General features: G+C 45.5%; 1 protein-coding gene across 1 annotated transcript in view; it reads left to right on the forward strand.

Annotated features, from left to right (window-relative positions):
* The first annotated feature begins 4,672 nt into the window (after positions 1-4,672).
* The window catches only part of IGFBP4 (insulin like growth factor binding protein 4), a 42,455-nt gene continuing 19,781 nt past the window's right edge, over positions 4,673-27,346 (forward strand). Inside the window, exon 1 of the mRNA XM_044447178.1 lies at positions 4,673-5,087. Coding sequence (XP_044303113.1) covers positions 4,739-5,087 — 349 coding nt within the window. The 5' untranslated portion in view covers positions 4,673-4,738. The remainder of the gene's footprint in view (positions 5,088-27,346) is intronic.

Here is a 27,346-nt window from a genome sequence, read left to right on the forward strand (position 1 = left end):
TACTGTTATCATCAGCTTGTCTATGAAATCTTTTCAATTTGTGTGATCTAAAGATGCAATTGGGATACTTGGAAGTATAATCATTTGCAGATTTGAGCATCACCCATCCTGGGCAACAGGGAAGTTTCTTTCAGATGCCATTGCTGATGTTCCACATCTTGCTTGTTGCCTTCCCAGCCTGCTGAATATTCTTCCATTCTTCAACCAGTCCTTGCTCCATGTTGTTGTGATACATAAATTTTGTGTAACTCTGAAGGATGAGTGTTAGTTGTTGTGAATTCGTTGTTGTTCTTTTATATATATGTATGAGGAATACCTGAAATTATACCAGTGCTTGAACACTGAATTAACTACTTACCTTGGAATTCCTCCCTAATTTCTCTGGAGTTAGAGGAGTCTGCCCAGATCTGTGTCAAAGCTAAGAAGTACTCTGTAAGAACCACATGAGGGCACCATTCGCAAAGACTTGGAGGCTGGCACCGTGCGCCTACATAATTCAGAGTATAAACAGATACTGAAAAAGCAATTGCCACATCAGTTTCAGCTGTTTGCATTTTCCCACTGCAACTGGCCCTTGGGCAGATTTTCAGTGGGGTAGCTTACCTGGTTTCGTTTGGGCAAGAGAAGAATGGGAGCCAGCTGGATAATATTTTGTATTTAAAGCAGGTGGGCAACTTGTGGCCCTCCAACTGCTTTGGCCTACAACTCCCATTAGTCCCAGTCAGCATAGTCAATAGTGCGAGATGATGGGAATTGTAGGTCAAAACACCTGGAGATCCACCAGTGGTCTGCTCCTGAATGCTATCAGAGAATGGAAAAGACTGGGAAACTCTATTGGAAGTTATTTAAAGGAATATTGTTATTAAATGTGGGCACGGTATGACTGTTAATAAGCTGATATTCATACATATTTAATACATGTGTGATCAAAGGGACTGTGGGCTTGGTATTGGCATAAGAATAGATTCTTTTGTAGCCTTCTTTGGCAGCAAAATGGGGAAGCCTTCTCTTTAAGAGACCAACATAATTTTGGCCAATATAAGGTTGCCAGTTTTTGAAATTAAAAACTTGGAGCTCCTCCTCCACCAGCCCCCAAAGTGGGTCCAAAGCTGTGCCCGGGGGCTACAGCCAGCTTAGCACCAAAGCTGCCCATCCGCCTGAAGGGTGCAGCTAAAAGTAAGACTGCTGAGGCAATAGGGATGCACACTGAGTGTGCACTTTTCCTAACAAAGGAGTGAAAACTAGACCAGGCTGTTCCCTTGTCACCCTCTTTTCCAAGTAGTCCCATATCTGGCTTGGCATGACTTGAAAAGCAAGGGCTTTGCAGTGCATTCTTGCAACAGGTTCTTCCTTCAAGGTCCATCAGTTTCTTCCCTTGATAACACGGCTTTTCGTATCATGGCCCTTTGGCGTTTCAAAGCAAGCTCCGATTCCCCATTCCTTCCTGGCTTTATGAATTGTAAGGCGCTTTGGAATCCAGCCCGGGCTCTTGTGCAGGGATAGATGTGAGCAAGTGATAAACCCCTGGCTCAGTTGTGCACTGATGTGCGCTGAGCCATGCCCTGGGTCACTGGAGGTTGCACAAGGCACGTGTAGGTGGGCACATGCCTGACACAGCTTGGCCGCTGCCTCCTCCTCTTTGCCCCACTGTAGTCTCTCTTGCCAACACCCCTCACACCCCAAGTCTGAACAAGCAGCAAATCAGGGGAAGAAATGGTAATCACGGACTGAAACATGGCGCTTCACTTGTCCCGAAGAAGTGAAAAGCAGGAGAGAGGCATTTGTCATGCAAATGAGCATTCTGGCCAATTTCTCCACCATGGAGGGATACCACAAAATGCTCAGCAAAACACTATGGTGCTCATGTGAGCCTGGCCCCCACAGAACCCTAGAAGAGGTCATTTAACCCTTGCATAACCCTTAAATAAGCCATGATGAGCCATGGTGGGGTGTCATGCAAACCCAGTCAATCTGTAGCTATACCCTCAGGAAACTTTAGAAGTCAGGTTATCATTCTATAATTTGGGAAAAATCTTACATGTCTGGTTTGAAGGGCAAGGGGAGATACAAAATCAACAGTCCTGGGCACAATTATTGGGGAGTAGGCTCCTTGGGACAAAGCAGGGCTTGGCTCTTCAGTAAACATGCATAAGATCAATCTGAACAGCTTCGGTGTTGTGAACTATTATAAACCCTTGATAAAAATAGAGTTCTTTTGCTGGAGCAGCTTAAGTTGAGGGAGGCATATGCAACCTTTTAACTTTCCAAGAACTCTACATCAAGCAGAGGAGTTCTGCAAAAGCTAGATACTGGCATGCTTCTCTACAAATCCAAACCATGCAAGAGTAATAATAAAACTCCCTTTTCTACACAACAATTAAGGGTACAGGCCAAAGCCCCGTCCTCTCTTGCATCTGGCCAACTTGTCTAAAAAGCAGTGCTTAATTTAAACCAGGGCTCATCAAAGGTTTGTCCTGGAATTTATTTCCAGTGCCAGAGCCAAGTCCTGGAACAGGAAAAGAAGTAACAAAGAGAGTGCTTTTGAGGATATTCAGTTTGCCTCCCCCTCATCATCACCAAATAACCGCAACTGGTTCTCATACATCTCAGCTTGTCAGTAAAAGTGCCTGGTTGAGAAAACTCTTGGCCAGGTTGAGCCTCAGCACCTGTAATTTTAGAAATTTACACATTGTCAGCATAGAAGACGTTACTTATTTTACATCATCTGAGAGCCGTATCGTGCCTTTAAGACCATGCAAGGTGGTGCAATTCGGAACAGGAATTGGAAAGAATTCAAGGGTGCAACCGTACAGCCACCTGGCATTGTCTGGGTGGGCAGGATCCTCTGCAGTCCTGGCTCTTAGAAGGCTCAGCTCCTACCCCATCCCCTTGCAGCCTGCACGGAAAGAACCAAGCTGGCCGCCCCTCGCTGAGGGTCCTGGAGGGAGGAACAGGAGAGCCATGGGGAAGCGAGGGGCCCAAGGCTCTAGAGTGACAGGGCTTCCAGTCACTCCCTGGTGCTAAAATACAGCTGATCTGCACCCCCACCACACTCTGCTCCAAGTGCAAAGGCACACAAGCACCTTCCTCAGTTCCCTTGTCCCACTCCTTTCAGGTGGCTTTTCAAGCCCCCCCCCCCAAAAAAAGCCACCAGGCTACAGATACATTTATGTATGCATTATATTTATATCCTGCCCTTTTAACTTTCTAGGAACTCAAGGTGGCTTACATCCTCCTCCTCCTTTTCCTCTCAATCTCAACTGCACAACAACCTTGTGAGGTAGGTTGGGTCAAGAGTCTGTGACTGGCCCAAGGTCACCCAGTGAGCTCCATGGCTGGATGGGGACCAGATCCCAAACCCCGTGTCCCAATCTTGCACTCTTAACCACTACACCACACTGGCATGTGCAAGCAATGCATATTTTGGCCCAAGCAGGAAGTACAAATGTTGAGCAAAGGTGGAAAGAGTGAATATTCCTTCTCCCTTAGAATTTGGGTTCATCCAGTGAAATCCATTGGCTGAACTTATGGGAGAAATAAATACTCCTTCACCCAACACACCATCCACTCCAGGATGATGCTACAGGCAAGGACACTCACTAGGTGACTTTGGGCTAGTCACCGGCTCTCAATCTAACCTACCTCACAGGGTTGTTGTTGTGAGAATAAAATAGAAGAGGTTTATGTAAGGCACTTTGGGTTCTTTGCAGGGAAAAATGGGATATAAATTTAATAAGTAAAGCAACAATTGACCGATAAATGGCAGACTCACCTGTCTTTTTTCTGCCCTTCCGCTGGAGTGACCAAAAAGGGGCTTTCTGCATCTCTTAGCAAGAATCGCAGGTAAACGTCACACACATTTTGGAGTGTCTGCCCTTCTCTGCGCAGCAAGCGCACAAGGTTTCTTTTTGCACGAACTTCATGCAGCGGCAAAGAGAAAAGCAATGGACACGTCCTTTGTGAGCCTGCATTGCACTTGCAAAGCAGGAATGCTACAAAACCTGGGGGTGGGGGGTTTAAGGGTTTTGTTTGCTTGTTTCTTTGCTTTAGACTAGTTCGTTGAAGATGCATCTTTTTTTGCACGCTTTTGGGGAAGCGTGGAACTACGAGAGGGAGTCCCCACTACCTCCCTGGCTGCTGGGTGCTAGGAAGGCACTCCAACAGTTGGGCCGTGTGTGCGAGCAGGCTGCTCTTCCGGACAAGAGTGCTGGGCCAGAGGTACCGCTCCTCTGACGCAGAGCCGCTCCCGTTCTCACATTCGCGAAACAGAACGCGTGTACCGCAGGAGCCTCAAACGAAGGGCTCTGAATCAGATCGTGGCTTGATGTGCTTCTGCCGCCGTCCCCGAGGCGGGGGGCGAAGCAGGCTCGAAACTTACCCAAGTAACAAGAGAAGCGTGGCTCGAGGGCTGCTGCCGCCGCCGCCGCTCTTTTCCTGTTCCCGCGCAGTTCCCCGTCTTCGCCGCTGCCGCGGCGGCGGCAAACTCCCTGCGCTTCTTTCCTCAGGGCAAATGAGGTCTTCCCTCAGCTGCGGGGCAAGCACTTGCGATTGCTGCAGCAGTTGCAGCTGCAGCGTCTCCCGCTCTGCCTCTCCCCTGAGCGGGGAGGTGTGGCCACCGAGTGGTATAAAGTGCAAGAATGAGCTCCTCTCCCCCTCAGTGCAGAGTCCCCTCGCCGACGCGCGGGCTGCTCGCTTTGCCCGACACGCGGGTCTTCGCAGCCGTGCAGTATCGCCCGCCATGGCCTCTCCGAGGGTTCCTGTCACGCTCCTGCTGCTCGTCCAGGTGGGCTTCGCCGTGAGCCTTGAGGCCATCCAGTGCCCGCCGTGTTCCGAGGAGAAGCTGGCCCGCTGCAGGGCGCCTTCCGGCTGCGAGGAGCTGGTTCAGGAGCCCGGCTGTGGATGCTGTGCTACTTGCGCCCTGGCCAAAGGGATGCCCTGCGGGGTCTACACACCTCGCTGCGGCTCTGGCTTGCGATGTTATCCACCGCGGGGGATGGAGAAGCCCTTGCACACGCTCATGCACGGCCAAGGCGTGTGCATGGAGCTCTCTGAAGTTGAAGCTATCCAAGAGAGCATCCAGTCCACAGGTAAGGGGACATAGGGCCATGGGACGCCCCAGCCCTGCAGGCAACCTGATTTGCTGCAGAAACTGCTTCATGGGGATTGCTCCATAGTGCCTGTCTCAGATGCGCGAGGTTGGTCAGGCTGCCTTACATTCGTGAGTAGTTCTTAGGTTCATGGTGTCCAGGCATCTGGCTCTGGTAACCCACTGGGCACAGCCATACAGATCAGCCAATGTCCAGAAAGGAAATTGTCCCATATCAGCAATCGATGCGCTCTTGGGAGAGCTCTAAGAGAACTTTGTGCTTAATTTCTGGATAACAACTTGTTGTCTGCCAACATAAACACAAAAATGGCCTATTTTCAGTGCCAAAGCTGAGTCTCAGGACAGAAAAAGTAGTGCCAGGAGAAAATAGCCATAGGTAAGAGCCCCTTCTGCATCTTTTAGGTTGTACTCTATGTAAAACTCTCTGGAAGTATTTCTAGGTAGCCTTTAGCCACCTTGTGTATTGTCTGCTCACATGTGCAGATACTGGGAGAGAAAAGGGAGGGAATCTGTTCCCTGGATTTACTTCCACTCCATGTATGTTGTGCTCTTGATACTGCATTATAAAAAGTAATACTTGTCCTGGGTGGATACTCTGGAGAAAGTATGAAGCTAAAATCTCTGTTGGATAACCACTTCAAGTTCTCCTGATGGGAAAGGGTTAATGCTTTGCCAGCCATCCCTTCTCCTCTCTCCACACAGAGCAAGAAGGTGTTTTCTCCTGGAGCGTAAAAGTTTCTTCCTTGCGATCTCCTTAAGTGCATCACATATCCCTTGCATGTGTCCGCTTTTCTTTTGTTGCAATTACAAAGGGGAACATGAGGTGCAGCCCCTTTGCACGCCTGCTCAGAACTAAGCCCCACTGTGTTCTAATGGACTTCACTTTCAGGAAAGGGTTTCAGGCTGACGTCTACACAGGATAACTAGTAGTACAATCCTGTTTCTGGTCTGAAGTCCTATTGGAACGAATGAGACTTACTCCTACATAAGTGGGCATAGTACTCTTGTAAGAGAATGCTTAGGTTTCTTCCTTCTATGCTTTCAATGCACCCTGTATGTGGAACTGAACCTAGGACAGGGCAGGCATCTATACAAAAACGCACACTATTGTGACTTTCTTGGAAAAGTTATTGCCCTGTACTTGTTGCCTCTAGTGGAAACTGGCATCCCTTCTGCAGTGTGTATAATGAAGGCCTGATTTCCCCCACCCTTGATGGTCCGCTCTGTACCTTGAAAGCAGCAGGGTGGTTTAACAGTGCAAAGGCATAACTTAGCCCTATTAAACTCTTGCAAGTATGCGTTCTAATGGCGCACACATTTTTCTGCTTTTCCCCCCTCGGGATTTAATGCATCCAGAACGATTACAGTTCCTCTGGTACTGGACTCCTGATGTGGTGGCAGGGGAGTGATATTAGGCTGCGTTCCATGTCACCTTTGTTTGTTTCACGGGGGTTTCTCCCCCTCTGTGGTGTGTCTAACAGTTGCTAAAAGACATATTCAACAGGTGAAGCTTCAAGGCTGATTGCTCCCTGGTCATTGCATCTCCTTGCTTGAGTCTGCCAGACTTTGCATGTCATGCTATTCCTTATTTTAGCCAAACGAGTGGGAGGCCCACTTGCTTGCATAATTCCTGCTGTGTGTGATTCCCGAGCTGGTGTAGTAGGGTAGTTAGTGTTGAACTGGAACTCGGGAAATCCAGGCTCCAGTCCCCACTCAGCCATGAAACTCAGCAGGTGACTTTGGACTTGTCACTCACCCTCAGTCTGGCCTACCTCTCGGGGTTGTTGTGAGGATATAATGGAGCTGTGCAAGCCATCTCAGAGGAGGGAAAAGGCAGGATATAAATGCTGTTGTGCGCTGCACTAGCACATGTACAAATGGCATGCTCCTGTTGTCTAGGCATTTGCCACATACCTGTCACTCACCTGGTGTGGATGGGAGGAGAAGGATGCACACAGTAGTTCCTGCCCCCATGGTGGTCCCACAGGGGATGCTGCCATGTGAGGTTGCACCATATGGAAGCATATCTTTGCTGCTGGGAGTGCACCTGAAGGGGACCCAGCCCTGCCGTAACATGTCAGTTTGCATTCTGATCTCATCCTTGCAATTGCGCACTGCAAGTTTGGATTGTGGAACCTTCGTGGTAGTGATACCCAATGAGTGAATCTTGAATAATGAGGCAGGGTGGGGCTGACTTTGTATGCAGTATGCAAGGACTGGGGGAATAGTATTTGAAAGGATTAGGACCAGAGGAACTTTTCTAGTGGGACATGGGAATCCAGAAAACCACATATTGTCTAGTATCAGTTAGATACATGATGATTTTCTTTTATTGGTAGACTCACGTGGGATAAGATGCGCATCAAACATGCAGTAGTTCGGTCACAGCAGAAGATACAATTGCTGCTAATACTGGTAGTACTGCAAGTAGTAGCAGCTGGAGGAATAGGAAAAGAAGGTTCCTGTGCTCTTAAAATTTAGATAATTTAGAGTTCAGACAGGGCTTGCTAAAATCTCCTCTCCTGCACAAATACTTAAAGAGTTGTGGGCTCTTTATGAGGAAGAGTGAGAAATCAAGCAAATGCATAGGAATAGGATAAATTAATAAATCAGACTAGTCCTCCTTTCCACTGGATTGACCAAGTACTCACTACTCACCCATATTTGAAGTGATCCAATATACAGAGACCCCCACACAGACATTTTGGATGTGACTTGCAAACTGCAGTGCCTTGCTTTCTGGAAAAATGTGGGGAGAGCTAAGGGATGGCATGCAACCCACGCTGAATAAATTCATGGCTGTCCAGTCACTCGAGCCTGCAGAGTCCTAGAAGGTGTCAGTCAAGAATGTCCCTTTGCTTTCTTCATTTTCACTGAACAGAACTTGGTATTTAAAGTCAAAGGTGCTGTTGGAGAGAGAATGGTTAACTCTTCCCACGAGAGTGTAGAGGAAATTATCAGTGGGCAGTTTGGTTGCATGTTTTCTCCTGTATGCTTTGGTTTTCTTTGTAAGTGTAGGAATAAACACTAATGCACATACTTGTCCTTAATTCCAAAACAGCCTGGCCAGCTGTGGAGCCTTTAAGAGCAGCTTGGTATGTAGAAATCAGCAGGTGAAGCTTTCAGATCCTAGAGATAAACATTCCCATCTGGTAATGCAGTTCTGCCCCCTATAAGATACAGCTAAGGGGGTGGGGCAGATTTAAGGGTGGGCAATGCTGCATTCCTAAATTGTAAATGTATACTTACTTGCTGCAATATAGCAGTGAGCTTAATATGAGCTCTTAGTACATCTTGACAAACAAAACCTGAAAATGCAGTGTAAGAGAAGTGCCTAATTTCTGTGTTAGTGTGGTGAGCAAAATGTTAAAAATGGGTTGGGGGAATGGCAACCCATCAGCCTTTTAAGTTTCAACAGTGCAGTAGATACAGCATGAAATACAGTTTTGCAGTGTATGAATTTTGATAAGCAGAGTTGGCTGGCTTTTGTATTTTGAGCAGCACAGCTTGCCTGGGCCCCTTGTAGCTTGGGCATAAAACATTCTGCCAGCTCCCTCCCAAATGGGCAGAATCGGTCATGTTTGCATGACCTAGGTATATAGACTACAGAGTGTAAGATCATTAGTAGTATGGGAGGAGGGGATGGAGATTCCACTGCTGTATACCTGTGAGTAAGTCCTAGTGCACTCAGCAGGGCTTACTTTTGAGTAGACATGTACAGGCTTGCATTATGAGAAATTCAAGAGACACCGTTTGGCAATGCCTGTTTGTTTCTCTGGAATGGAAAACAATAATATAACAGCGGTGGAACCGAAACAACAATATAACAAGAAATCTGCATGACTGCAGAAATGACAAAAATAGGTAAGAAAATGTCTTAAAATTCACAGGGCAGCAAGCAAAGCGGCTTCAAAGGCCGTGAACTGCCAGTTGGCCATACCTGACTTTCAGGCTCAAAAACATTAATTAGAGAAAGAAGTTCTGGTAAAGAAATTAGCCTGATTAGGCAGTGTATTATTATTATTATTATTATTATTATTATTATTATTATTATTATTATTACATTTCTATGCCGCCCCTTGCCGAAGCCTTGGGGCGGCTTACAACACAATAAAATACATTGAAATACAATAGAACATATTGTATTCCATTTGGTAGGTCTGTGTCTTGTCCCTTCCATAGCTAGAGAGCATCACTCATCCAGCCCTGTGAGTGGAATGGGAGGATGAATCGTACAATGGTACAAGCTACAGGTGAAGGGGCTGGTGGTGTGGAGTAACAGTCCTTGGTTGCTTTTGGGTTTATGTTTCTGTAGGAAAGCCCGTGTGGTACGCAGCAGGATATTCAGGCAACTTGGCAATCCTGCAGCAGTAAGTTCTAATGCAGCCTTCGCCAGTCTGGTGGCCTTCAGAGGCATTTGGACCACAACTCCCAGAATTCTCATCCAGCAGGGCCATTGACTGGGAATTCTGGCTGTTGCAGTGGAAGTGTGTCTGGAAGGCACGAGGCTGGGGAAGGCTGCTGTAGCGAATTCACAGGGCCTATACTCCCAGAGGGGAGTGTGTGTGGAGTTGCAGCCTTCCTGCAGTTTTAGCAGCTCTGCCATGGTGCTCTTGCGGATTTAGTAACTTAACTATGAAGATCACAGCTTGAGTTTGGGCCTGTTGCTTTCACAGCTCATCTAATCTCAGAAGGATGTCATGAAGATGAAAATAGGGGAACTGGAGTGAGAAATAAGGTATAAACCAGCTCCTTCAAGAATGTAGTAATAGAGGAGCCATGGCAGGGATATGGTTAAGAGTACAGGTGTACTGTCTGTTTTAATCCTTAGGTAAGCAATGCATTCTACCCTTATGAATAGCCTGAGAATTTGGTAACTGAGAGCACCTTCTCTTTAGTGTTAGCTACCTGGATAGCCATCTGTCATCAGACTGCCGGATTAGACAAGGATTACTACATGCTTACTGCTATCCCTGCTTAACAAAGTCAGTCCCTAGTTCTATGGATACTGGTAGGACCTTCTCAGTGCCAGCCCCCCCCCCCCGCCAAACCACCTTTTATGGAACAAACTGCCCACTAAAGCCTACCTGTCACCATACTATCATTTTGGCACCAGGTTAAGACTGTCTTCTACTCCAGGTAGGGTATTTAAAAAGGGGTGTTACATCAGCTGTCTGACGAGTCTTACCATCTTAATTTGTTATTGCAGTTGTTAAATCAGCTTTAAATCTGGTTTTTAAATTTTGTGGTCTGATACGACATTTTAGACTGTGCCCTTAAGGTATTTCTGTGCTGTTGTAAACAGCCCAGAGAGTTTTGGTTCTAGTGTGATAGTGTCCTTGATAGATAATTCTCTATTTTGCTATACTGGGGTGGGTGGGAAGAGAATGACTCCAAAAAAGGTTAAGATGCTTGGCTGACCTTAGCTCATCAACTACCACTGCTGTGAGGGCTTGCCCAGTGCAGAGATGTTGCTGAAAGTGTCCAGAGATTCTGCAACGGGGACAGAGCCATTGTGAGACCAAACATGACATTAAAGCACACCTCCCCGGCTTGGTGTTTTCCAGATGTGTTAGACTACCCCTTCCATCACTCTCAGCCAGCATGGCCAATGTCTCCTGTGTCTCTGCTGTCTGCACAGCGTTGTGTGGAAGGCAGGCTAGCTTAGGGGAGCACAGGGCAGGTTCCATGGTGTGCCGCTCTTTCCCCCAGTGGTTTGCTCCTATTGCCTGCTCCCCACTACCTGTTGTCCGAGACCAATGCATCACCCTACCTAATGGTAGAGCCGACCCTGCGGAACTGCCTCAGCTGTGTGAATGAAGCCTCTCTCTTCCTGATGTGGCCCTAAGTAGTAGTGGAACCTTTTCACTGCTAAATTTCTGAGTGCCAAGCTGATGTTAAAAGCAAAGGAGCAAAACTAGCAAAAATAATGCTGGGTTTTCCTCTTCTGGTCCCTGAATTAGGGAGGTATAGTTGCTCTGCTCTGCCTGTTTTTTGCAAGCCTTCTGTTACATCTTCTCCACTCCTTAAAAACCCAATCATATATATTTACATATGGCCAGATTGCAAACTTGTAAATTTGCAGTTGCACAAATTTGCACTTTTGTTTGGGGCTTCAGAGGTTTGAGCACAGAAAATTAGGAACTGTGCCCCTCTAAGGTGATAGGTATTTGAATACGGGATAAGGAGTTTCAGTCTTGCATGTAGGTAATTTTTCCTGTGCTTTTTCAATACTGATTCAATGTTTCTTCCTTTTCTACATTTCATCTTTTTATCTCAAGCCTGCCACCTCTCTCTCTCTCTCTCTCTGGTGCTTCCACATAGAGGGTTTTTAGCACACGCATTTCTGTATGATGTATTAATTGTGTACTTGTGATTCCTTCCATTTGTTTATGGATTGTTGGATGACATCATCAAGAGGTGAGGCTTACTATCCCTTCATGTTCCAGAAGGGAAAAGCTGCTTCTCAAAGGCAAGCAGTTTTGCTAGACTTAACAAGAAGGGTTTCCAGAATTCTTCTCTAATTGCAGGGTGGGGTATTTGCTTTGTTAAAAACATCTAGAGACCACAGTGAAGACAAAATAAACATTTAAATTAAATTCTTGATTAATGTTCTGAAATACAATGTCTAATCTGAATGTAAATATTATTGGAATCAGAATTACTTCTCAGCAAGTATGTTTAGGATTAAAGGATTGCTGTGAAGCACTTAGAATTGTTTTGCCTGCTTTTGGTTCTTCCCACCTTGCCCTCCCCCCAAATTTTCCTGGTGCCAGTACTTGTTGTTGTTAGTTGTGAAGTCGTGTTCAACCCATCTCGACCCCATGGACCACATTCCTCCAGGCCTTCCTGTCCTCCACCATCTCCCGGAGTCCACTCAAGCTCACACCGACTGCTTCAGTGACTCCATCAAGCCACCTCATCCTCTGCCGTCCCCTTCTTCTTTTGCCATCTATTGTTTCCAGCATTAGGCTCTTCTCCAGGGAGTCCTTCCTTCTCATTAGGTGGCCAAAGTATTTGAGTTTCATCTTCACTATCTGGCCTTCTAAAGAGCAGTCAGGGTTGATCTCCTCTAGGACTGACCGGTTTGATCGCCTTGCGGTCCAAGGGACTCACAGGAGTCTCCTCCAGCACCACAATTCAAAGGCCTCAATCCTTTGGCGCTCAGCCTTCCTTATGGTCCAGCTTTCACAGCCATACATTGCAACTGGGAAAACCATAGCCTTGACTATACGCACTTTTTTTGGAAGGGGGATGTCTCTGCTTTTTAGTATGCTGTCTAGATTTGCCATAGCTTTCCTCCCCAGGAGCGAGCATCTCTTAATTTCTTGGCTGCAGTTCCCATCTGCGGTGATCTTAGAGCCCAGGAAAATAAAATCTGTCACTGCCTCCATTTCTTCCCGATCTATTTGCCAGGAAGTGAGAGGACTGGATGCCATGATCTTAGTTTTCTTAGTGTTGAGTTTCAAGCCAACTTCTGTGCTCTCCTCCTTCACCTGCATCAAGAGGCTCTTTAGTTCCTCTTCACTTTCTGCCATTAGAGTGGTATCATCTGCATATCTGAGGTTGTTGATATTTCTCCAGGCAATCTTAATTCCAACTGGTGTTTTTTCTAACCCCACCTTTCTCATGATGTGCTCTGCATATAAGTTAAATAGGCAGGGTGACAGTATACAGCCTTGCCAAACTCCTTTCTCAATTTTGAACCAATCAGTGGTTCCGTGTCCAGTTCTCACTGTTGCTTCTTGACCCACATATAGGTTTCTCAAAAGACAAATAAGATGGTCTGGTACTCCCATCTCTTTAAGAACTTGCCACAATTTGTTGTGATCCACACAATCAAAGGCTTTAGCATAGTCAATGAAGCAGCAGAAGATGTTTTTCTGGAACTCCCTAGCTTTCTCCATGATCCAGCATATGTTGGCAATTTGATCTCTAGTTCCTCTCTCTGTTCAAAATCCTGCCTGTACTTCTGGTGGTTCTCGGTCCACATACTGCTGGAGCCTAGCTTGTAGGATTTTGAGCATCACTTCGCTAGCATGTGAAATGAGTGCAATGGTGCGGTAGTTTGAACATTCTTTGGCATTGCCCTTCTTTGGGATGGGAATGTAAACTGACCTTTTCCAATCCTGTGGCCACTGTTGAGTTTTCCAAGTTTGCTGGCATATTGAGTGTAGCACTTTTACTGCATCGTCTTTTAAGATTTTGAATAGCTCAGCTGGAATACTGTCACCTCCACTAGCTTTGTTGTTGCTCAGACTTCCTAAGGCCCATTTCACTTCACATTCCAGGATGTCTGGCTCGAGGTAAGTGATCACCCCATCATGGTTATCAGGGACGTTAAGCTCTTTCTTGTATAGTTCTTCTGTGTAATCTTGCCACCTCTTCTTAATCTCTTCTGCCTCTGTTAGGTCCCTGCCATTTTGGTCCTTATCATGCCCATCTTTGCATGAAACATTTCCTTCATATCTCCAATTTTCTGGAAGAGATCTCTGGTCCTCCCTACTCTATTGTTTTCTTCTATTTCTTTGCACGGTTCATTTAAGAAGGCGTTCTTATCTCTTCTAGCTATTCTCTGGAATTCTGCATTCAGTTGGGTGTATCTTTCCTTCTCTCCCTTGCCTTTCGCTTCCCTTCTTTCCTCAGCTATTTGTAAAGCTTCCTCAGACAGCCATTTTGCTTTCTTGCATTTCTTTTTCTTTGGGATGGTTTTAGTTGCTACCTCTTGTACAATGGTGCGAACCTCCATCCAGAGTTCTTCAGGCACTCTGTCTATCAGATCTAATTCCTAAATCTATTTGTCACCTCTACTGTATATTCATCAGGGTATGATGTAGGTCATACCTGAGTGGCCTAGTGCTTTTCCCTACTTTCTTCAGTTTAAGCCTAAATTTTGCAACAAGAAGCTCATGATCTAAGCCACAGTCAGCTTTTGGTCTAGTTTTTACTGACTGTATAGAGCTTCTCCATCTTTGGCTGCAGAGCACATGGTCAACACAGAAATCAGATTGACTGTCTGGTGATGTCCATGTGTAGAGTCGTCTCTTGGGTTGTTGGAAAAGAGTGCTTGCTATGACCATCGTATTCTCTTGACATAATTCTACCAGCCTGTGCCCTGCTTCATTTTGTACTCCAAGGCCAAACTTGCCTGTTATTCTGGTTATCTTTTGGCTTCCTACTTTAGCATTCCAATCCCCCATGATGATAAGGGCATCATTTTTGGTGTTAATTCTAGAAGGTAATGTAGGCCTTCATAGAACCTGTCAACTTCAGCCTCTTCAGCACCAGTGGTTGGGGCATAGACTTGAACTAATGTGATGTTGAATGGTTTTCCTTGGATTCAAACTGAGATCATTCTGTTATTTTGGAGGTTGTATCCCAGTACTGTTTTTCCTACTCTTTTATTGACTATGAAGGCTACTCCATTTCTTCTGAGGGATTCTTGCCCACAGTAGTATACCTGATGGTCATCTGCATTAAATTCACCCATTTCTGTCCATTTTAGTTCACTGATTCCTAAGATGTCGATGTTCAGTCTTGTCATCCCTTGTTTGACCACATCCAGCTTGCCCTGATTAATGGATCTTACATTCCCTTTAAAATATGCCAGGAGGAGCCATGAAATGGGCATATGGTGAAACAATGTGGTGCCCACTTTGCTCTGGACTCACCTGCTAAGTAATTCACATCCTTCGGTAAACATATCAGTCTGTAGAGTGGAAAATGTAACAGTGAAGTTTTGGTGTGGGTCAACCTTCAGGATCTGTAAAGGAAATTCCTGTCTTTTTTAACAGGAAGAAAGGCATCATTTAGCCCTTAACTTTTAAATTTGGAAAAATAAAATACTTCATTAAAATTATAGATCAAGGATCCAGGAAGTTCAAACAAAACATAAGAGTACAGAATTTAGCATTCAGAGAATCTGCTCTTTGGTTATTCAGAGTCCTGAAAGTATGTGGGCAATGCCTGATGGCTAGTTGGAAGTTGGGGAAGGTGTGGGCTATGATTTTTAGGAATTGTCAGGGGTGGGGGCCTGGAATGGGGCTTTAGTGCGGCTCCTAATTCTCTTCTCCCCATGCCTAATCAGAAGAGAACAGCAAAATAAGAACTGATGTAAAATATGTATAGCTTGCATTCTCTATACAGGTTGCAAAATTGGAGTTATCTGGAAACTCTGTGCCAGCATAAGTGTTGGCAGTGTTCAGCTAACGAGGCCTGGTGGCGTGTGTCAGAGGTATCCGTTCTATATAGCAAGCACTGAGCACAGCCTCTCTGTTGACACTGCCACAGTCATTCTTTGTGATCCCCCCCCCCTTTTTTTTCTTGCTAGATTGCGCACACATCCTCCTGCCATTTGGCTAGGAGGTGGCAGGCTCCCTGCTTCCCGGCTCTTTGTATGGTTCTGGGTTTTTTGTTTTGTTTTGAATCGTTACATCCCAAAGGATGCCACTGTGGAAGTTGCCACAGGAAGCGGACTTTCCTGCCTCCAGTAGAAATTGGGGAGATTAGTCATCTGGGAAACAGCTGGAACACAAGAGGGACATCCTTTTTGAGAAGGAAGCTGAGCAAGGGCTTCCTCCTTTAGTGGACATAAACAGCTTTCCCGATGCCTGTTGGGACTGGGTTAGCTGTGTGGCACTGCACTTGTGTCAGAGAAACTTCTGACTATTACCAGCCTTGTGTTATCTTACAGAATATCCATAAATATTCCACCTGCTTAGCAACAAAACAGGTGGCAGCAGATGTGGAGCTTTGAGGCAAGGGTGAATTGTCAGCTTGGCTACTGGGATTAATGAATGTCGTGAAGAAGCTGCTTTCTGAGAAAGACCAAGGACTCGGAAGCTGCTAGAAGTCTCCAGATGTAAAGTACATAGTGAAAAGTCTTTTGAGAGCATGGCCAAAGAAAAAGAGTAGAACAAGCCAGGGTATCTAGGCGGAATGAAAAAACTGGACTGTGTTAAGTACTCAAAGGGGCACTGGGTCTCCATGACCAGACTTTGAGAGGGCCCCACCCTGCATGGACAGTTCTGTGACTTGACAATACCAAGAGAGCAATGGGGCAGAGCTGTGTGTTACGCACTGATGTGAACTAACACGCTAGTCCTTCGGACATGTTCTTCCAGACGGGCCAAAAAGCACTCCGTCTGCTGCTGCTGCTACGGACTTGGTGACCTGTGGTGGCGAAGGGGTCCACGTGCTGGCCTGAGGCTCAAGAGCGCCAGCTTCAGTCAGTCGGCTGAGCCAAGCAGCTCACTGAGTGGTTTTGGCTTGTCACAGGCTCGCACACTCACCTTCCTCATAGGCTGGCTGGGAGGACATATGGAGAGGAGGGGGCCCATGCACCTCACCTTGGGCAGGAGTTGGATGTAAATGTGGGAAATCTCGAGTGTTTGACATTTCCAGTGTGTGCATGTGCAGACACACCTGGCTATAGTCCCAGCCCTTTCGTCTGTTGGCTGCACGGAAAAGGAGAAACCTGCAGTTGTTCATTATATGAATGAATTCATTACTGGTGCGGATTCCCAGACTCTGGATGTACTGCAATGCTGCATAAGGGATTGGTGCCAGATCCAGCAACATCGCACATCAAAGTGTGTGCGAGGTGTGGACCTGGCATTCCTTTTTGGGGCAGATGTTGGACCTGTAAGCAGCCCATGGGGGTGCCTTCCCCTTGCCAGCACTTGTTCTCTCAAAATCCAAAGCTGCTGTCCATATGCTTTGGAGCTGTAGTCCAATTTGGAAGGCAACAGGCTGCTTAGTCCTGGCATAAGCTGACCAGAAAGGGCGGGGGGGAGGCAGAGCCCATAGTCCATAAATTACTGTAGTATGGAACCCTAACTCCAGTATGGGTCGGTGCCCGTGTACGCACAGCAATGCACTGCTGCAGACCAGGGTAGATCAAAATCCATGATTAAAAAAATAAAAAATGGATTTTAAAAATTTAAATGAGATTTTTTTTAGAATAAAATAGATTTTTCATCAAAGTATCTGAAGATAGTTTCTTATTTGAGGTATATTATGGATCAAACGGTATTCATCATAAATTTAAACTGGATTTAATTTAAATCCACTCTTCTGCAAACTCTGCACACCATCAGTTTATGGCTCTTTCTGATTTTTCCCATGGGTTGATCAGCCTTTCTGGAAAACAGTCTCTTGCACCTGCTTTCATAGGTTCTTAAAAGAGGGTGCTTCAGCAAGTGTAGATCTTCATGTCCCTGAAGGGGATGCCAACATTGCCTTCTGTACCTTTAACAGGAGTGTAGAAGGTGACCTGCTGCCTTTTGCATTTGACCTCCCCAGTATCGAGGACGTGGTTGTCCCTTGCACAGACTTGAGCGACTTCCCCGTACCAACCTCTGACAAAGGCAATGGAGCAGGAGAGGTTGCCCATGCTGCATTCCTGGCCCAGTTCATTTCCAGGCCACCTGACCGGCTTCTCCTTTCTTCTGCTGTGGGGCGATTTAATGTCCCACTTGCTTCAGCAGCTGGAGGAGGAAGATGAGCAATGGGACATGGGGGAACAAAGGGGGCAGAGAATGTATCCGGCAGACTTTCAATTGCAAGTTGCCCGTCTGAATGCTGTTTTTATATGCTTGAAAACAGCCTGCATTCACAACAACTATGGGTGTACCCCTGTGCCTGTGGAGACAGAAGAAAAGCCCTGTTGTGGGACTTCTATCCCTGTTGCAATCTCTGCTATGGAGAAGTTGCAGCCCTGATTGGACACTGTGGTGGGTACATTCTGTGGCCACCATGCAGGGCTTTCCCACATCACCTCGCTGTGCTTGAACAGCCTTACTGGGCTCGTTCACAACCACGGTTCATTCTAGGAAGGCTCCTACTGATCCTGCCCCTTTGCTTGTACAGCCCTGTGACCCCCTTCACACAGCCACAATGTGCATTTGTGTGAATCTCCCCTCTCACTTCTCAGTGCCCGACAGCTAGTAGTTAAGGGCAAATATCAGACTGTACCATTTTCTTCTACATGTGGGAAAGCCACTAATCTAGTTTTCTTCTCCCAGGGAATAGTGCAACTTAATTTAGGGGAAGATTAAAAAGGAGCCCACCCCTGCAGTCTGAAATATAATAGTCCACTTTGACAACTTGCTCTATCACCCTTTTTCTATTTCTTTCTGCTGAGTGGAAGTTGGGCTGACTGTCTTGTTCATAGTGGCTTGCAGGTGGATAAACATTGACTGGTTTGGGGTGGTTGAGAAGCAATGGTTTTGTGGGGGGGCAGTGAAGACTCCTCACTGAAGCTGATGCAAAGCAGGGGAGGTGCTTCATCACAAAATAGTCATTTAATTGAAGTGAGTTTCTTGTTTGCAAATAATTTGGAGGAGGATGGAACTTAGGTGAGTCACGGTGGTTGGCTGAAGCCGCAACCCCCAGTGTTGCAAGAAGATGGCATCAGTGCATGGGAAGCTAGATTATGGGGTGTTTAACCCATGTTACCAGGTACTGGACTGCTAGTAGCAAGATACTGACTCTCCAGTAAACTTCCTTGGCACACCTGGCTGGCTGCACAAGGGGAAATGCTGATCCAAAATAGCGCATCTTGGGTCTTCATGGATGAGCGGGATTTTCTTGAACCCAGCTGCCGGTTTCTTACTTGGTCTTCCACCTGACAGTCACCACTGGATGAACACGTTAATATGTAGCTCAGAAAGCAAACATTTTTCACTCTGTTGCCTCAGTACCAGGAACAGAATATTCTGAAATTGTTATTTTTGGCTCCGTCCCTTAGGGAGTGACAAAGGCAAATCAATGACCGCAGCAGTGGTGGTGGGAAGGGGTGAGGTGGAGATACAAAAGGCAGTGGGGAGAAGCACAGAGGGTTGAAACTAAAGACACAACTTGGCATGTTGGACTCTTTTCTAGGAACTGAAAAGCCTTGCATTTGGGGAACAGGGTTGTGTTGTGTACCCAACACTGAGCAAAGTCTGAGGTAAAGAGAAAGTACTTGGTGTCTGTCTCTTTGGCAATAAACAAAAATTAACCCATTAAGATGCAGTTGTATGTCTAATCAGTAGGGGTGATGGTGGAGGGCCGGGATTACATTTGAGGTTGTTTATGAATGAGTCGAAGCGCACCTTCAGAAAGGTAGCTGCCAGGTAACAGCCTATCTATGATGTCCCTTCCCCCCACTTATTTAAGGTTGCTAGGAATGAAAGGAGGCAATGATTCCCCGTTCTTGTTACTTGGGAGTCAGCAGCCGCAAGAAGCTTCTTTCACTACCCCCTCTGGTGGTGGTCAATAACCCAACCAAGTATTGGAAGGACTTAATCCTACTTTAAGCAGAACGCTCAGAAAAGAGAGTCATGAGAGTCTCTTCTCATGCTTCGTTCCTCTACAGCCAGCATGCTTCTGTAGGTTTTCCCCAAAACCTCCTCTCCCCACCCCATTTTTGGTCTGGTCTGTTTTTCATTTCACTTTGCCCTTTTCCCCTTTTTGGCTTTGATGAAACAGCTGCCGGCTTGTTCTGGTCTGACTTTCTCTCTCCTCCGCCTCCAGTTTTATAGTCAAAGGCTGAGGCCTTTTTGTTTTTTCCCAGTGAACATTAGCCAAATCTTCTCAGGCCAAAATGCAATGAGATTTTTTTAAAAATTTGCAACGGACAATAATATCAACTGTCCCCAGGACAGCAGCCGATGTGGCTGGGAACAAGCCCTCAACTGGCCTCCATCCCAACTCACCTCTGTCTGCAAGCATAGCACATTCCAAAAGTGGTTTTTTTTTTTAGTTGTCGTTACATTTAATAAAATCAGCTCACAACTTCATAAAAATTGTGGTCATTTTTCATCATACTTGTGGAGAGGTACATAGTAATTTCTTAAGAGCTGCAGTAAATTTTAGCCAGGGCTCTGCTTCTGTCTTTAAATGTCAGGACTCAGACCTGGAATAAGGAAAATAAAAAAGAGCATGTGCAAAGTGCAGTCCCCTCCATGTCTAACTGCAGCTAACTTTTAGAAAGGCTTGACTTCCAGGCTGGCTGGATTAGCATTTGGCATTATCTTCCAACTAAAATCATTGATGTGGAGCTTGCTGAAGCATAGGACGTCCTTGTTGTATTGGTGTCTGGGAAATAAAATATATTAAGTGAGCAATCTATGCATCTTTAGACTGACCCTTTAACTTCCTTGAGACCAGATTGAGACCTGCTTGCCTGCCAGACCATGACTTTTATTGGAGGACATAATGCAGAGTTTTTTGAACCTCTGGAAGGAAATACTGTTGAATAGCACACTGACCTTGTTCAGAATATTGCCAACTTTTGTCCCTATATTGCTCCTCTGCCTGTAACCCTCATGACTAAAAAAAGTCGAAGGGAATTAACTGATGAAGCTTTCCTCAGCAATGCATCCATATGTTGGGAGAAGTTTCATTTAGTGTTTTTCTTTTTGTCTTCTGACTGATAGGCACAAGATCTGTGCCAGGAAAAAATAGGTGGCAACCCTATTTAGGCAAAATAGGAAAACATACATATTGAACTAAATAAAATGATGATTTGTTGCCAATTGTACTGTACTCAAAGAACATATGGTCTGTCTGGTTTATGTGAAACAACCATGCACTAGTACATAAGAAGTACATAAGGGAAAAGCCCTGTTTTAAACAGTTTGGGCTTTTTAAAATATTTTCCCACCTCCCTGCTACCTCTGTTTGGTGTCTGTGTGAAGAAGACTTTTCTCAGAGTTCCCAGTTTTAAACCTTGCATCTGTGTGCTCTCTCTCTCAGGCTCAGCTCAGAGATGGGGTTCTTTTCTCCATGAGATATATTGTGTACATGCTCAGTTATGGAAATGTGCAGTGTACTTTCATGACATTGTTTTTCTGTGTGTGTTGGGAGGGGGACAGTTGGAACGAGGAAAGTCTTTAATTTTCTTAGGTGGGGCCATTATTCCTTACATGGGACCTTATGTAATTTTGCAATTCTGTTCTATACTATGCTGCCACTTTGCGTTGCGTAATAGGATGTATGGGAACACGTAAAAAGACAAAGGGGAAAACCCCCAGCAAAAGGGGAAAACCCCCAGCAAAAAAAGATGCAAAGGACATGCCAATGATCCCACAAAGAAAAGATGCCTCAGTAAAGTGCTGCTTTGAATATCTCATGTAGAGAAGCCCTGGCTGTGTGGAAGGTCACACCCGCCTCCCACCTGGGTAGATTGGTACTGTGATGCCAAAACAGAAAACATGTATTTCTGCTCTTGAATCGGAATGAATTGCTTAATGAATTGATGTGTGGGACTGCTGATTGCCATGTGAAGAATACTGACAAATTAAGACTCGGACCTAGATCCTGATGGAGAATAGGAATGAAGGCCAGCTTTTTTTCAGATCTACATCTGTGATCAAGTTTCCTTTCTCAGTGGCCAATTTTTCCCTCCTCTTCTTTCTCATGTTCCAGTGACCTTATTAACAACAAAGTTTTCTATGCATCTGGCTTCATTCAAAATGTTTTTATTTGGTCCCATTTAAATTGAACACTAACAGAGAAGGAGAGATTTAAATTTTTGTAGAGGAAGCCAAGATTACTTCCCTTGCCCCAAGCAGTTTCCATAATGGGCACCAGAAATGCAAACATTTTTGAAATGTATGATGCAGTTTGGCCGGACAGGTGGGGGAAGGAAGGGGGCGCTTGAAGGCACGGCTTGTCCAGCAGCTCCACAAAGCAGGTGGCCCTTTACTTTCTAACAATGACTGAGTTCTGTTGCCTAGGAAGCTTAGTGAGTTTTTGGACACGACTGAAGAATGGCAGCAAAAAGCTACAAGAGCCAAATTATCCTTGCCAACATGTCAAAAGCCAACAAAAATACTGGAGTGTATGTACACATTTTAAACTGGTTGGAGGCTGTTTCAACTGCGGTCACTCCCTCCTCGCCACCCGACCAAAGAATTTGTAAGGTGTGATGTTCAGCTACAGCATTAAGGAGTGACAACATGGTATGATTTCAGGATGCAGATAGGGCTTCACTGTTTTGAATGCCCCCTGAAAGCAGAGAACTAGCACAGCCATGTCCTAAACAAGAAGCTTTCTCTTTTGCTCGGATTAAAGAAAACTTGCAGAAAGGTTTTTCTCCCCCTTGGGAGAGCATTAAAAATGGCTTTGTCTCCTTCAGCCCAATGGTGATACAGCCCATTCAACTATCTTTCACCAGCATCAGCACATGGTCCTCTCATGCAGCTCTTGGGGCCTGCCCAGTCCTCTGCACTGGGCAGCTGGATGTGCGAGCTTCCATTTGGATTTCCCACAATGCCCTGGAGCAATACTACATCAGTGGCATTGTGGGGAGTGAAATCTGCCTGCTGCCATTGCCGTCAAATGGACAAGCTCAGAGGATTCTTCACAGTAGAGGGTGGCGAGAGGCCCATCAAAACAAGAGCCAGGTCTTTAATACCTCTTTCTGCTACATCTGGGGGTCAAACCGAAGGGTGCTGAGTTTCTTAAGAGGGCCCGCTAGCCACTTCATACAAAAACAATTATGTCTATCTGTTGTGCACACAGCAACTTGGACAACAGATAGAGCTCTTTCTATCCCCCTGAAAGAGTAGAGGCTGCATTAGGAGGCAGCCTGCTAAGGATGGAGCCCTAAATCTTTCACTTAGAACCCCAAATCTTCCAGAGACCATCAACCCGCTAACCTGCTGTTTGTGGGCTGAAATAAAGGTACAGGGGACTTGATCTCTTTTGCATCTGATCCCTGGGATAGTTGGCTTTCTGCTTGTGTGTGCCTCACCGCCTGCCTGCCAGCCTGCTTTTTATTTATTTTTTGAAAGCACTTGTCTGCCCTGTCCATATATCCCTTTTTACAAATAGGGGTGTCTTTGGGAGATGGAGTCATTTTAAGAAGATCTCCCTCCCCACAGAGCATATGTACCTTGTGTTCTCCACCCCCAAGCCCTGAGCACCGGATCGTTTCTGTACCTAGCTCTGCCCTGTAAGAGTGCTCCTGGTTTTTTACCAGTTTGCTCCCTAATCCTGTGGTCCAGCTTTTCCTACATTCTCGTGTGCTGTACACCTGGAGTCCTACTGACATTGGCATGGGAGAGAAGGGGTGGATGTCAGGGAAGGCCAGAAAGAGCTGTGATTTAAATAGATTTATCAGGTGTCCAGAATATGGGAAAGGAACCCTAATTCATAGTTTATCTTGGAAACATTGACAGTTAAAAGTAATTTGGCAATATACATTTAAACCTGTTTCAATGTGGAAATGCTTTCAGCTTCCCATATCTGAAGAAGTACTTCCTACCTGTTCCTCTCACTTGCTCCTTTTCAGGTGGTTTAATCATTTCAGTATATTTTATTTATTAAAACATTTGTATGCCGCCCAGTTGTGCCACAACACTTCTGAGCAGTTGATCCTCTATTAGATTTTTTTATCCTGCCACATTATCCATAAGGCTCCCTTAGTTTATATTGATTTTATTTGGATATTTTGGTCATTTGAATGCCTTTTTACATCATTAAGGTGCTCTGAAGATTGTATGAGCAATAAAGCAGAACAGAAATTAAAACCATGCAGAAATACGTAAACAGCTCCTGTTGTGACCTACAGTTTCTCTCTCACTGAGGCACTCTAAAAGTGTAACTCATAAAAAATGGCTAGATATTTTAAAATTGCCTATCTGAAATGTGTATGTATACTTTTAAACAAATGTATTATATGGCATCCTTCTCCTTGACACGTACATCTTGCAAATGGAACTAAATTTCTGAATGGGGTGCTCTTGAAATAAGCAATCAATCCTCTGTGCATTTTGATCTGGAATAAATTATAAATGGGAGTTACCCCATGTTCTCTCTTTCTGCCCTCCAATTTAAACGCTTGAACTCTCTGAGGGTTTGAACTTCCTCAGGTCCTACAACCAAAGAGGCCCACTACAGTGGCTATTAAGAAAAAGAAAATATTCTTAAGCCATTAAAATAAATAAGGTTTGCCTTAGAGTAAGAGGTACTCAGTTTCTTTGGTTTGCAGCCTTCTTGCATTTGCCCTGCTGCTTTGCCTTTAACAGTAGCCAGACCCATACAAATTAAGCAGGCAAAGCTTTTCCTATTTATGTCAGGAAAAGCTTCACAGGGTTGCTGTTAAAGGCACAAATACAGGACCACTAAAAAAGATGGCAGACCTGGGTTTAAGTCCATCTATAAACCGCATGCTCTGCAAAGCCTGATTTGAGGAGACTGGTCATTCTGAAAGGAACATGGTCCAAACTATCATTTTCTTAGTAATACTTTATGTGCTCATTAGTCACCACCCTAGCCTGATAGTGAGGGAATGAGGTTCTGCACATGCTCAGAGGTACTTTATAACATGTGCTAGGACTCTGGTGTGTGTTTTTTAATAGCTATTAATACTTTAATATGGTAAACTTTCTGCAAGATCTGATGATGCCCTCTGACTCAAACAAGCACATCAAAGTCATGTTTTTATGAAACATAGTATTAATGTACTAAACAAAAGAAATTGTGAAACACGTAACTGTCAGCAGGTTGAGGGAGGGGGGAAATTGCAACGTTTGCTGTTGTTACCCTCCAATCTTTATCCTAGATATTTTTGTGTACATCCCAAATAACTCAATGAGGACTAGCTGTTCCAGGGACCATGGGAAGCTGATTGACTGTTGGGGTGTGTATGTGTGAATAGAATAATGGACTACTGTGAAGGAAAGTATGGCTGGCTGAGTAGAGGAGAAGTATTACACACGATCACATTTTGTGGGAAGTCCTGCTTGTCAGCAGCAATTTCACTGCCATTTCCAAGGTAGAGGAGATAATTGCTAAACCAGCCAAAGACTGGTGTGGGCCCAGGCAAGACTCTTGCCCTGAGGTTCTGGAGGAGTGTTCCTTTTGAAGAATTAGTCTTTTCCTAGGGACCGGGACACACAAACATGTTAAATTGAAGGCAAACTATGGAAGCAGGCTGGGATGGGGAGGAAGAAAACGGTGAAGGCACTTATGACCTGGTTTATAACAAGAAAACATCATGGGTGAATTTCCACATAGGGCTTCTTGTTGCAAGGGGCAGCCATCATTTGAAATATCTAAGGCACACAATATTACTGCATTTCATTTCCGTCCCACCTTTATTCCTCTTGTATGGAATCCAAAGTGGCTTAAAAGCCTCACCTCCTTTGTTTTATCCTCACAACAACAGCCCTGTGAGGTAGGATAGGCACAGAGTCTGTGACTGACCAAAGTTACCCAGTGTGGTTCATGACTGAGTGGGGACTAGAACCCAGCAATCCTGAGCCCCAGACCAGCTCTTAATCACTGCATGTAATCTTTGCATGCCAGACCAGCAAGGCATGGGCCGTTTTAGGTTTGTCAACCACCCCAACAACTCAGCGTCACCTCTCCACACATAATGAAAAGTTACAGGGTTCCTTCACCAGCCTCCAAATTGCCAAAGTGATGGTGCCCATGGTGAGAAGCTGAATGGGGAAGTTCACTCACAGTGGTTTCTTGTTATGTGCAAACATGGCTGTTTTGGATTTTAGTCTTGCAGGGAAGAGGAGGGTGGAAACAGAACCTTTGTCAACATACCTCAGAATAAGAAGACAAATGAGAGGAGACATTTTACCTTCATGTATCTCTCCAGCCACTCTTACATTAGAAGTCTTAAGAAAAGCCACAAGAATGACTAGGATTTCACAGGAAAATAAGCAGGACTTGACTCTCGTGCTTATACATGAAAACAGGTAATGGCCCCAGTAGTGCAATAGTTGTTCATGCAATGGGTTGGTTCCAAATGTAGTCATACCTAGAATTGACCCACTGAAAGCAATGGGGCTTACGTTAGTCATGACGAGCTGATGTCCCACTGATTTCACCAGGTCAGGTATGAGTCAGTATCCAACGTGACGGAATCATGTGAGATTTATACACTAGAGGCACAATCTGGGGTTATGAGACAGGATTACTGACATGGTATGATGGCTGTTCCTATTAAAGGAGGATTTATTCGAGGATTTATTATTAAGATGAAAGGAATGCTAGGTCTACAATCTATAAAATCCCAGAGTGATAAAGTATGCTGCTTCAAACGGCAGGTGTGTGTCATGTACCAGCTCTCCAGCAACAGGTATATGCAGACATACAGTAAAAACTGCCCCCCCCCCCCATCTCTCCAGTAAGAGAAAGAAGTTCTGGCCTAGTCTACTCCCAGCTGGGCTAGTTTCTACTCAGAAGGATTCTTTTTCTTGCTTTTACATAGGTGAATGTCAGGCATGTGATCCCAAGCTGCAGTGCTGTCTCTCCTACCAGACCAGGCCTCTTCTGCATGTGTAGACTTGGGCTTCAGATACCAGGCGTAGGAAAGCAACCACGAAACAGAGTACACTCTGTTGGACTTGATCAGGGTTGTGCAGCTCATGGCCTTTAATATGCTTAGGCCTGCCCCTCCCATCAGCTTAGCCAGTGGTGGCAGACAATGGGCGTTCCAGGCTGAAACAGCCTAGGAGGTGTAGCCATTAGTGTTGGATTGGTCCCCAGTGTTGGGGGACTGGTTTCTACTTTTCACTCAGCTGTGAAGCTCTGGACCAGGCACAGACTGACTCAACCTTACCTACCTTGCAGGTTTGTTGTGAGGATAAAAGGGAGGAGGAGGCTCCTATATGACCCTACTGGCTGAGGAATGGCAGGATAGAAGTGCAACCAACCAACCCAAATTCCTGAGAGGCCCACATGTTGCCTACTTTTGGACTTGATGGACTGGCCAGTGAAAGGCATTAAACTTCTTTTTGTGGGCATCCTCTGGCTGCCAGCATCTGCTGATTTCACTGCTGGAATTGCAGAAGGGACCACCCACTTTCCATAGTCTGCCTTAGTAGAAGGTAACTCTGCCTGTGGAAACAGCCTGTCTTTCCCAAGGCAAGAAAACTTGGAAGAGCATAGACTGAAGGGCTATTTGTTGATTAGCAGGAAAAGAATACAATATGCAGTCAACACTCCATTGCCTGAGGGACTATCAATATCCTGGGAATGTTGACAACCCAGTTCTAGATGCAGCTTTTCTTAGTCCTTTTTCCAGCTCAGGTTTGTTTCTCGGAAACCTTGGGGATGAAATAGGTTCTGGATCATCAGCTGTCATTTTCTTTTAACTGCCTGAATGGGGGCTTTTCTGTCTTTGGGCCTGGCTTGCTCCGACCTGACAGTGCTAAAGGATTTCTCTCCGTGTCCAGAGAAGGGACCCTGTTGGATTTCATTCAGAGTAGCTGGCAAGAGGCCTGGGGT

Source organism: Varanus komodoensis, unplaced genomic scaffold, assembly GCF_004798865.1.
Source record: "Varanus komodoensis strain SLA01 unplaced genomic scaffold, ASM479886v1 scaffold50, whole genome shotgun sequence".
In the NCBI taxonomy this organism is placed as follows: domain Eukaryota; kingdom Metazoa; phylum Chordata; class Lepidosauria; order Squamata; family Varanidae; genus Varanus; species Varanus komodoensis.